Below are 11622 nucleotides of genomic sequence, written 5' to 3'. Positions count from 1 at the left end.
TGTATATGGCAATGCTTTCATCTTTATCCAGTGTTATAATGATCTTATAAAAGTGCTCTGTAAAAATAAAGACATAGGCTGATTTGCCCATAAAAAATAGACGTATATATTCCGACCACAGTCATGTCTTGATGGTACAGTCATTTCACAATTGACACAGCAAAGGTCAACAGCTGTTTGAACTATATTAATTGTTAACCATAATGCAAAGTTCATAGCTGATGTAAAAGCTCAAGCATAAAAATGTGAAACATCTATTCACTCTCTTTTTTTTTACGGATTTAACACACTTTAAAGAGAAAAAAAAACACGTATGTATTTCAGCCCCTAATACTTGGACAAGATTATTCCTGTCATGTGACAGAAAGGCAAGTTGTCAATATTAAACCAGAGAAAATGTCCAGTCAATAAATACGGTTTATCTTAGATTATGTAGTTCCTTTTTTACAGATTAAAACAACTCACAAATACAGTCACCGTAGAACAAGAATTTAAGACAGTGCTTTGCGGTTCTGGAGAAACAAAAATTCAGACACTTAGTAGAATTGTGCGCAGATATCAGATACGGTATGATACGAAGATTAATTTCATGTTTTTTTTGACTGTCAGTTCTTTAGGCATGAGATCCAAACATAGACATTTAGAAAAGCCTCATTCCATGTCCTTAACTCGTCGGCAGATGTCATCGGTGAACTCGGAGCACTTAGAGTTTCCGCCAAGGTCTTTGGTCAGAAGCTGGAAGATATAAAGACAATAGATGTAAGCATCAAGATCTGTCTTGATGGTGGAAATTCATATTCATGCCCAAAGATCACTAATAATTGATCCTACCTTTTTGTCCCGTATGGTGTCGTAGCAGGAGGTCTCAATCTTTTTAGCGTAACCGTGCAGTCCCATGTGACGCAGCATCATGACGGCACTCAGCAAAAGGGCGGTAGGGTTTGCCAGATCTTTGCCTGCGATATCAGGGGCAGTTCCGTGTACCTAACACACACAAGAATTATGATAAATGGAATGATACTAATTGATCACTCCATTGTACAGCTATTCCAGCATCCAACACATACCGATTCAAATATGGCAACACCATTGGCTCCGATGTTCCCGCTGGGAGTGACTCCAAGGCCTCCAATCAATCCAGCACACAGATCACTGAAAGACAAACCAAAGGCTGGTGAGAGTTGCAGTCTAAAGATAATCATATCACGTTTAATATTATATGATGCTTTATACCGACTCACCTCAAGATGTCGCCATATAGATTAGGCATTACCAGCACATCAAACTGAGAGGGATCTTGCACCATCTATGAATAATCACATTGCAAAGATCTTAATGCTTTGATGAAAATAATCTGAATACTGGGCAGTGTGTGTAATGTATAACCAAGTAATTGATTACTTTTCCCGTCTGTAATATAATTAGTTACTTATGATGTAATCGCATTAAATACTTTATACTGTTTGATATAATGAGTTGATATCGATTTTATTATGCTACCGTTCATAAAGATTTTTAGATGGGTGCTGAGGCTTTTTAGGTCGGGTAGAATCTGCGATATCTGACCCAGTTTGTTCGCTAGCCTCCATGGCTGTAATATGCTTCCGCCAACAGGCAACCTGTGGTGGCGAAATACTATTGGGTAAATTGGCAACGTGCGTTATGGCACAGACTAAAACGAAAACAGACATTCCAAAACGGAATGCACATTTCAAAGTAGAATAACCGCCTGTAGAAGGTTTTTTTCTCTCTCAGAGAAACGAGTTTGTGAACTCAGCATGTTTCCTAAACAACTACAAACATATGGTATTTTTATGCTTTAGTACAGTCAAAAACGTACATCCAGCACCTTTAAACTTAAAAAACGTTCCCATTTTACTATTATTGAAAAACTTGAATCGAATGAAATTAGAAATGTTGCCTTAGCAACATGCGTCATATGGTACCGATGAAAAATGTAAAATGCAAGAAGTGATCAGGTCTAAATAGGCCCAAAGATTTGTCAACGGTTTTTTTTGGTCATCGCTGTTGTAATGTATTGGGAACCCAGAATGTGTATCCATCGACAGAAACATGCATTAGCAGAACTTTGTCTGTCTGTTTTACGCGTTATTTTCAATAAACCATATTATAGATGCGTCGTCAGATTTATGATTAACCGCGGTGCAAGTGATTTGTGTGATTCGATTTTACTTTACCGAGAAGCATTACACCCCTAATATACATATATATATATATATATAATATTGCTGGGCAACGATTAATCGTGATTAATCGCATCCAAAATAAAAGTTTGTGTTTACATAAAATATGTGTGTGTACTGTGTATAATTATTTTGTATATATAAATACACACATATGTGCATGTGTTATTTATATATAAAATGTTTATATTTATATATAATATAAACTATGTAGAAATATATATACTGTAGATACATTCAAATATTTAAATATATACATGCATGTGTGTGTATTTATATATACAAAATAATTATACACAGTACACACACACATATATATATAATATGTAAACACAAACATTTATTTTGGATGCGATTAATTGTTGCCCAGCACTATATACATATAATGTATATATTACAAAAAGCACATCAAAAGCATTTCCCAGTTGCAAAATGAGTAGAAAAGGCCTAATGAAAGAAGTTGTCTTGTGTACATACATTGAGACAGACAGTATCCAGATACATCTCTGTGAATTTCACATCCTTGAAATTCTCAGCAACCTCTCTGCACTTCCGCAGAAACAGACCGTCAGACATTCGCCTAGAAGACATCACTGAATTCAGCATCTTTATATATACAAATTATTTTACATCCAATAAGACATTTGTTACCAGTGAAAAAAAACTCCTGTTATATAGTAATTTGTCATAGCTACAAAGTTACTATGTGATTTGTGACATTTCTAGTCAAGGGTGAAACTCACATGATGTTGGCTTTGTGAACAGCCGTGACGCTGGTTCTTTGGTTATTTCTGGCGTACTCAAATGCATACTCAGCGATGCGTCTGCTGGCATCCTCTGTGATCAGTTTAATACTCTGCACAACTCCATCCACAATCTGATTCAGGTGAAAATAGAGCACATTTAATATTGTGATAACCACAACTGATTTTGTTCACACCACTTTATCTTTTAACTTTACCAAGTTTAGGTTAAAAAAAAACAGAGTCGGGTTAGTTCATACAAAAGGGCAAGATATGATGACTGCTAAACAAACTATTGGTGTACTGCTATACAAAGATTTAAGTTTTGCACAACAAGTTTCATTCGATGGACTTGATCTATAAGGCAACTCAAGGTTTTATGTACACAACCACATCATATACCACATCATATACATTAACCATTCAAAAGTTTGGGGGTTTTAAGAAAATTCAAGAAACGTGATTTTTAAATTTAGACTACTGTTCAAATGTTTAGGGTTGGTGCTTTTTATGTTTTTGAAAGAAGTCTCTTATGCTCAAGTCTGCATTTATTTGATAAAAAATACAGTAAAAAAAAAAAAAAAAAAAAAAAAGTAATGTGAAAAATTAATTTAAAAAATAACTGTTTTCTATTTGAATATATTTTTAAAATGTAATTTATTCCGGTGATCAAAGCTGAATTTTCATCATCATTACTCAAGTCTTTAGTCACATGATCTTTCAGAAATCATAATAATATGCTGATTTGCTGCTCAAGAAACATTTCTTATTATCATCAATGATGAAAACAGATAGTTCACCCTATAATGAAAATGTAGGGTGTGTGCGCATGTGGCATGTGACGCTTGGGATCATTCAGTGATATTTTTGTGTCTTCTTTTAAAAAGCTTGATGCTGCTCACTATTTACTGCCATTATATAAACGAGTGCAAACGAGACATAAAAAATAAATAAAAAAAAGATTCTCCTTTTGTGGTCCATAAAAGAAAGAAGGGCATATTGAATCAGGGTGGGTACATGATGACTTAATTTTCATTTTAGGGCAAACTATCCCTTTAATATTTTGGTGTAAACCATGATAAAAAAAAAATCAGGATTATTTAATGAACAGAAAGTTCAATTATTAAAGTATTTACCATCACTTTAATTTCAATTCATCCTTACAAAATAAATCCATTTCATCCAAAAAAAAATGTACTGACCCCAAACTCTTGAATGGTAGTGTACATGTTTAAACTTTGAATAACGTGAACAGACAAAGGGAAGATCGTATGAATGGAATGTGTCGACCTGAAGGTCATTTCACGTAACACTTTGACACACTATGGAGTGGGACCAGAGACAACTGAATTATAGCGACCGTGTGGCACCTACCTAAAGAATAAACAGCACTGAAATATGAGCTGTGCCCCCTGAATTCCCGCTAGCACTGCGTGAAAAACTGGTTAAGATAGTATTAGATGACAATAGCATGACCTTTGACATTTGTGAAGGGAGCCAATCAGGACCTCAAAGGTCAAATGTCATCCTATTGTTGTATACTAGGCCTAAAGCACTAAAGGGGTAGAAATGTACAGTTGCAGGAAAAAGTATATGAACCCCATATCCTGATGACAACCTGACTGCGATGCTTTGGCATGACCTTAAGACAGCGATTCACACCAAATATCAGGAATACTGCTAAACTGAATTTAAAAAAAAAAATATATATATATATATATATGCCTAATTCCATACTATATAGTAGGCAGAAAAATCTGTATGTGAGCCAACTAGTATGTCTGAATTCAAAGTATTCACAAAACTTTGAAAAATACCCAGATGACCGAGGGGCCGTTTACACAGAATGACTGTTTCCATTCCACTACACTGCTTTTCCATTGTTTTTCAAAGTAAACATTCACTAGACGGACGTGTTTGACCATTGCGCTCACAGCTTTTTTTTTTTTTTTTGCATGATGTGAAGTTCTAAAATTGCGGCACTCAAGTTAAAAGTTCAACTAAAAAAACAAAACACATTGAGTCTCAAAAAATGTGTTATGTGTGAACCAGTCCTAACTACTTCTAGATTCTGAAGTGTGCATTCAATGGACACTTAACCATCCCATGAGGCCACGGGAGAGGATTTGTGAATGGCAGTGAAGCGATGCAATTGACACGTAGGTCACATGACAGTGACTACATGACGGATGCAGTACATCTGAATTTCATTCATACTATGTAGAACGTACTTTAACGGTCACGAAGCAAGTTTCAAAACCAAATGTAGTACTTACTATATAGTATGCAAATTCAGACACAGATAATGTCTATTGGTGTGACTTAATTGGAGATCAGATTTGGATCTGACCTTTTAAATAATACATAAATCCATGTAAAATGTCCAAGTATTCACATACTTGTTCCTGCAACTGCAGATCTCTGCAGCAGAAATCAAAAGAATAAGAACAACTAGCTCTGGTTTGGTTGAGGTACTGATTAAATAGTTTGAAATACAGATGGGCGCACATACATACCACGTGTTCAATCCCACTGTACTCTCCTTCTGTGTTTTCTCTGATGGTGACCAGATCCACATCGGTGTAAGGCGTCTTGTAGCCCTCGATGGACACACAAGGACGCACATTGGCATACAGGTCGAAGGTCTTCCTTAGCAGCAGGTTCATGGACGGGTGTCCGGCAGCAATTGGCGTCTTCAGGGGGCCTGAAATATAATGGAAATTGACTGTGTGAGTTTCGTTAACACTATAATGATTCGACTGATGTGAGAGAGTTGTCAAGTTTACCTTTTAACCCAATTTTGTTTTTGTCCATCGAATCTTTAGCCTCAGAAGGGATCATCCATTTGCCTCCAGGACCTTGGATGGCGGTGACGTTTCTCTCTTCCCACTGAATAGGGGCCTGATTGAGAAAAAAGGTAACAATGTCGCTTTAAAGTTGACATGAAACTAAAATTGCGATAGTCTTTCCTTCCCTATTGTGACATATCCGAGTGAAATTTTGATTTTGTCCATCGGGAATTGATTGGATGGTTCTGGTTTGCTATTGGTCGATCTCATGTAAGTGACAGGTTGTCCTGCCCTCAGACACACTCTGTCAGTTTAACAATTTCTATGATTCATATCAGTTAAATGATTGTTAGTCTGCATAAACTAGGTCAGCCGGAACCGGGAACACTTCCTATAACACCCGATGTACTTAAAAAGAATGACCTCTACGCCAATGTTAGTCTCTCTTTTTATCCCGAGGTTACCGTAGTCAGCCGGATCCGGGCCGTATTCAGATCAGATTATGGACTTGCGCCTAGACTCGACCACAACGCATCCCTGAAGTGTCGGCAGAGATGATGTCAACTAGACTCTCTCCTATGAAGGCCTCAGCGACACGACAGCCAGTGGCACAAATCCTCAACAAACCCGTCTCCATATCGCCGTTATGAATCTGATCTTCAACCAGATGAAACTGGATATTAATTATTCTGAATGTTCCGATCCAACCTGACTTCTGACCTAGGCTATAATTCTGCCTGAATCATAATCATACACTGTTTGTAGGTTGGCCAGAAGAGAACTGGCCCCTCGACTGAACCAGTTTTTTTCTTCTTCATTCTGCCACTTATGGTGTTTTGGGTTCATTGCCACTGTCGCCTCTGGCTTGCTTAGTTGGGGACACTTAATATTCAACAATATTATTGATCTGCCTGAATTGATACCATTGTATGATATCTGAACTGAGCTGGATGATGACATCACTGCTTTCTCCAGAGCTGCTGTATATATAAAATGGACTAAATTAATCACTTCTTTGTAACAAAAATGAACCATCACTAAACTTCCTTAAGCTGGACTATGACACCATTTTATTCAAGAGCTGCTTTACAGCCAAAACAAACTTTGTTGCATTACTTCCCTGTTATCACTGTACAATATGTATTGTAAAAAGCACCATATAAATAAAGGTGACTTTATAGGGGAAGTTATTTTGGTTAAAGACTACAAGGGCACACAAATTAAAAAAATAATGATGTGCACGGATAAATCATTTAAAATAAATCCTACAATATTACATAAAAAAAAAAAATCCATTTTGAATTCATGGTGACTTTAAATACAACTGCACTATTCAAGTTGTGGGCAAATATTTACACAAATGTGCTGAATTCTCGTCTAAGACTGAAAGCAGTGCACAAAAGGGGTTAAAAGTATAATAGTCCCTCAATGCACTTGTTGCAACTTGCAGCCTAAGCTGAATTCCCGAAGAGTAAAACAACAGATCCGTACCTTTGCTGCTTCAAATATCTTCATTACGGCAGTGGAGATCTCGGGGCCGATTCCATCTCCAGGAATTAACGTTACAGTTTGAATCTGTCAAAATAAAGCACAAAAATAAATAAATAAAATAATCGGAAAATTCTTCTTCTCCTAAGAGGCTTCTACATATATTTGAGGATTTCACTACAAAAGTACTAAAGTTCTTCAAGTTTGAACTGCAGGCTCCTATAACTAATGTCTCCAGAACAACTTTTAATAACTCAAATTATTTTGCAGCATGTTTTGAGTACGGTTGCTAGTGCCAAAAAGCCAACGCCTTTGTGTGTAACTTCCACAACTACATATTTTCAGCAGGCTGCAAAATTAATGTTTGAGACTTCTTTTATGATTCATGCTTACCCCAAAGCTGAACATTAAGCTTTTCAGAGTACTTTTGGATATGTAAAACTGACCATTTACCATCCCTTTTATTATATTGATGATTACTTAGAACATTTTACTTGTCAAAGTGTGCATATTTCTATACTTGAGGTCACTATATAATCGACTTTAAATTTATGATATCAAATTCAATTTTCCTAATAGTTTTAACATATTAAAACTTATTTAAAAAAAAAAAATGGTTTGTGGCAATTGATGTACCGGTACTTAAATTACATTAAGTTTTGAAATTCTGTTCATGATTAAGAAAAGTGAGCATGTACCGTACATTATACCAACCAAAACTGGACCACAAACTACATTCATATGCATCATTCCCAGCTAAGAAAAATATGTTCTTAGAACGGTTTGCTAACGTTCCAATTATATAAAAGTTATTTCTGAATATAAAATTGTAATTTTTTTAGAAAATGTTTTAAAACGTTTTTTTTTTTTTTTTTTTTTTGGTTATGTGAACATTAGAGAAACATTCCATTATCATTCTTCAAACATTATTGAAATGTTACTTTTAAATGTTCTCCTAATATTCTGAAATGCGTAGTAGTAAAACGTTTCAGGAAAAAACCTCCATGGACGATGTATAAGTGACGTTTGCCTAACATTTTGAGAACATTACAAAAAACTAGATAACTTTGACAGAATATTTTATTAACGTTACTTGAACATTTGACTTCCATAGTATTTTTTCTCTCTCCATACTATCAAAGTCAACGATGCCCCGCAACTGTTTGATTACCCGTATTCTTCAAAATATCTTTCTTTGTGTTCATCATACAGGTTTGGAACAACTTGAGAGTTAAAGATGCAAGAATTTTCATTTTTGGGTGAACAATCTATAGATTTGTTAGTGTTATCCATATAGTTGAGTTAATTAAGTAACTGTGTCATCACAAATGATGGTACAGCAGTGAGAGTTAAATTCAACTTACCCCTCTAGAGAAGGTTCTGGGCTGTGGGGTCTGAGTCTTTATGGCTCCTATTACCCGGGACACCTGCAGAGGCGATTTCAAAAGGTACAAACAGATCAATAACACTGGAAGATCAATCAAGCTGACACTACCCAATACACAAAGCCCAAACATTCTATTGGCCATGCGTTTTTAAAAAGCGCTGCGTTTAATGCGACTGCCACTATGGCTGATGTTCACTGCAGCACGCAGTAGCTTAAGCAGTTAATTAGACTGAGCCAGACTTAATCTGATCCGATTAACTCTGCATGCAAACTTTAAGTGTTTTGTTGAACAGACAATGCAGCAAGTCCAATTAAGGCGACAAGGTAAAAGGTGAATTACACCAGGGACCATCCTGAAGCCAAACGATTAAACCAATGCAAATCTTTGCCAATTATCTACGTGATTAGGTGGAAGTTATTACTCATCCCTGGTGTAAAATGAAGGGTGTAGTTTCACAAATCTGCATTGTCAACACTTCAAAGTTCTGGTCACTGATGATTAAACACAAATGACAAGGATTTTCTTTAAGCAAACCCCTCCAAAAAAGACAGCATATCTGATGGGGACATTACTAGGATTGTTTTTTTTGTTTTTGTTTTTTTTGAGAAAGCAATGTACTGTGAGAGAGTGATGCCATAAACCGGTGAACCAAAAGGTATTAGGACATTTCCCACAAAAAAAATATACAAATGATTTTTAATTCACAATGGCACTCAAAAATGAATGAATGTCATTTAATTTAAAGGGACAGAAATCTCTCAGATTTTAAATATCTTCATTTGTGTTTCAAAGATGAACAAAAGACTTAAGGGTTTGGAAACCATGTGGGTGAGTAATTGACAGAATTTTTGGTTGAAATACAAATAGTGCTCATTATAAAACAATAGAGATTAAAAATTAAGACAATAGTACGTTTTTGCCACCTCAGGTGAATTCTTAGCAAGCCCCTTGTAAGAAAAGTAGTTAGTTTTGAAAAACGTTAGTAGTAGGCTAGTATTCTTTTTTTTTTTCTTGAAGATGCCAGAATGTTTCATATTTTGCAATAACATTCATACATTTTAAATATGTGGCTTAAGTTTGAACACATTTAGAGCCATCTGTGGAAATAATTATTAATTATGATGATTTTTAGAGCTAATGTCTCACTCCATATGCATAGCTATTTTATATTTTATCCTTCTAATATTAGTAATCTGAATCTAAACTACATTAGAAGCCATTTTTGTATGTTAAAAACACCAGTCTGTCTTTCTGAAGGACACTAAACGGTTCTTCTGCATGTTTGTCATGTCCTTATCACTTATATCCATGATTGTATGTTCTAGAATAACTATAACATTAAGTTAATGAGGGAAACTCATAAATTAAGTCGTGACATCAGTCAGCTCTGGTGTTACTGCATTCATGAAGCCAACATGTCGAGGTGACCTTCATCCCTCAGCTGGTGGTTGGTTAGTTAAGTTGGCGTTAATGGATCTCCTTGCTGATGTAAATCAGCTAAGCTCGTTTATAAACTATCTCACCGTGACTATTTTAATGTCCACGTCAGATTTGCCATCTTCAATGACTATAACAACCCACTGCAAGCTAACGCGTTGAAGCTAACTGACTGAACTGAGATGCGCGTCTTACTTCCGGAGTCCCGCTCGAGTCACTTATCCGCACGCCGAATCTCTCGAGAAGTTTTAGAAGCTGAAAAGGCAAGAATGTCGTTTTAAATTACCACAACCTGACCTTGCTGTCTTACTAGCTGAGTTTATTTACTCTTTGGGCTATTAAACACAATAAAGTGATGATGGAGGATGACTGCAGTGGTGTTGAACATCTGTGGCGTTTGACTCGGGCGTGATTCAAAACGCATCGTCTTATTCTCATAACTTCTCTTACACTCATCACTCATGTGTTAAAAGACTAGTATATGAGTTGACTGGGAGCTGTTAGATGTGTTAAACATGTAAGTGCCTGTGTGAAGGGCATGCAGTACAGGGCCGCTGTGGCATCTCTAATGCAACGCAACGTTGTTTTTTCAGCGTACGGTAAGTATATACTTGCATTCATAGTACACAGTCATAGCATGCATAACAGCACACGGACTGCTATAACGGAGGGTTGTCATATAATAGAGTGCTTACCGTTGACCTCCACGCGTTTCCAGCCATCCTGTGCTTATCGTGATCTTGCGAATACTACTAACTCAATGCAGCAGCTATCGGGTGTCTCATCCTTTGCTATGAGTATCTCGGGTTGCCAGATTTTACCTAGACTAATATGCTTTACCTTGCGGCAAGGGTTTTCAATCTTAGATGAAACGGACCGCAAAATATGACAATTATGGTGCGAGAGCCTTAATTTGTAACTATATATTTTCATCCATAAAGACCAAATTATTTGTATTTTATTTAGTTTATATTATTTGATTAAGTTAGGCTATATTATTATGTTTTTCTACTGATCATGCATTATTTTTTTTAATACATTTATTTTTTAATTCAAATTAATGAATTTCATTTGTTAGTTTAATCATTGATTATTTTGTATTATTTATTGTTATTGTTTTATACAAAACATACACTTTGTTTCTCTAAACACAGACCCCATATCACTCCCTTAATTGCGGCCCCCTGGTTTTAAAACCCCAGTTTATATATTTATATATAGGCCTAGCCGCCTATATAATATATCATTTTTATTTAATTTTTTTATTCAATGGGGATTCGATTTTCAAAATTGCAGACTGCAAATGGGGGTTTAGATAAATCTGGCAACCATATGTACCCGATATGTACAGGCCCGCTGATCTGCATGCAGCCAGATGCAGCTGTAAAGATGAAAACTCTGACATGCTGAACGCACATGCTTTTGTTGCACTCCCCCTACTGCACTGGATGTCACTGTACATTTTCTAGAATTTCCCCCCCTTTCTATTTTATTTTTTTACAACGTGAATTTTTTTCCCTTATGATCAAAACGATTTTTTTTTTTAGTGAGCGAGTTACCTTTAGGAAAGAAA

General features: G+C 35.9%; 2 protein-coding genes across 4 annotated transcripts in view; one reads left to right on the top strand and one right to left on the bottom strand.

Moving 5' to 3' along the window:
- Positions 1-399: 399 nt before the first annotated feature.
- On the bottom strand, positions 400-10877 carry idh3a (isocitrate dehydrogenase (NAD(+)) 3 catalytic subunit alpha). Of its 2 annotated transcripts, none has more exons than XM_079602901.1 (11): positions 10745-10877; positions 8589-8651; positions 7228-7311; positions 5734-5848; positions 5464-5651; positions 2948-3081; positions 2682-2784; positions 1242-1306; positions 1068-1152; positions 832-984; positions 400-735 (listed from the first exon to the last, which is right to left on the bottom strand). In XM_079602901.1, exons 1-11 carry the CDS (start codon positions 10769-10771, stop codon positions 652-654), a joined length of 1101 nt encoding a protein of 366 aa, XP_079459027.1. In that variant the 5' UTR covers positions 10772-10877; the 3' UTR covers positions 400-651. The 2 variants fall into 2 exon arrangements, with proteins under 2 accessions (XP_079459027.1, XP_079459028.1); XM_079602902.1 differs by lacking the exon at positions 10745-10877 and adding an exon at positions 10136-10249.
- The window catches only part of cib2 (calcium and integrin binding family member 2), a 34995-nt gene continuing 33582 nt past the window's right edge, over positions 10210-11622 (top strand). The window contains exon 1 of one of the 2 annotated variants that reach the window (XM_079602904.1): positions 10210-10648. The gene's annotated coding sequence lies outside the window, so the exon portion shown is untranslated. The remainder of the gene's footprint in view (positions 10649-11622) is intronic. The other variant, XM_079602906.1, reaches the window with a different exon arrangement.

This window comes from Phoxinus phoxinus, assembly GCF_949152265.1.
Source record: "Phoxinus phoxinus genome assembly, chromosome: 25".
Taxonomy (NCBI): Eukaryota; Metazoa; Chordata; class Actinopteri; order Cypriniformes; family Leuciscidae; genus Phoxinus; species Phoxinus phoxinus.
The sequence above is the reverse complement of the archived record's forward strand: the minus strand, read 5'-3'. Positions and strand labels throughout refer to the sequence as shown.

Bases quoted from the DNA above. Each gene is read 5' to 3' on its own strand.
- idh3a (XM_079602901.1), bottom strand. From the start codon at position 10,771: ATGGCTGGAAACGCGTGGAGGTCAACG. The intron at 7,312-8,588 runs GTAAGTTGAATT...TTATTTTGACAG, and splicing joins CCAGAACCTTCTCTAGAGGG to ATTCAAACTGTAACGTTAAT. The intron at 985-1,067 runs GTATGTGTTGGA...TGTGTGTGTTAG, and splicing joins GTGTTGCCATATTTGAATCG to GTACACGGAACTGCCCCTGA.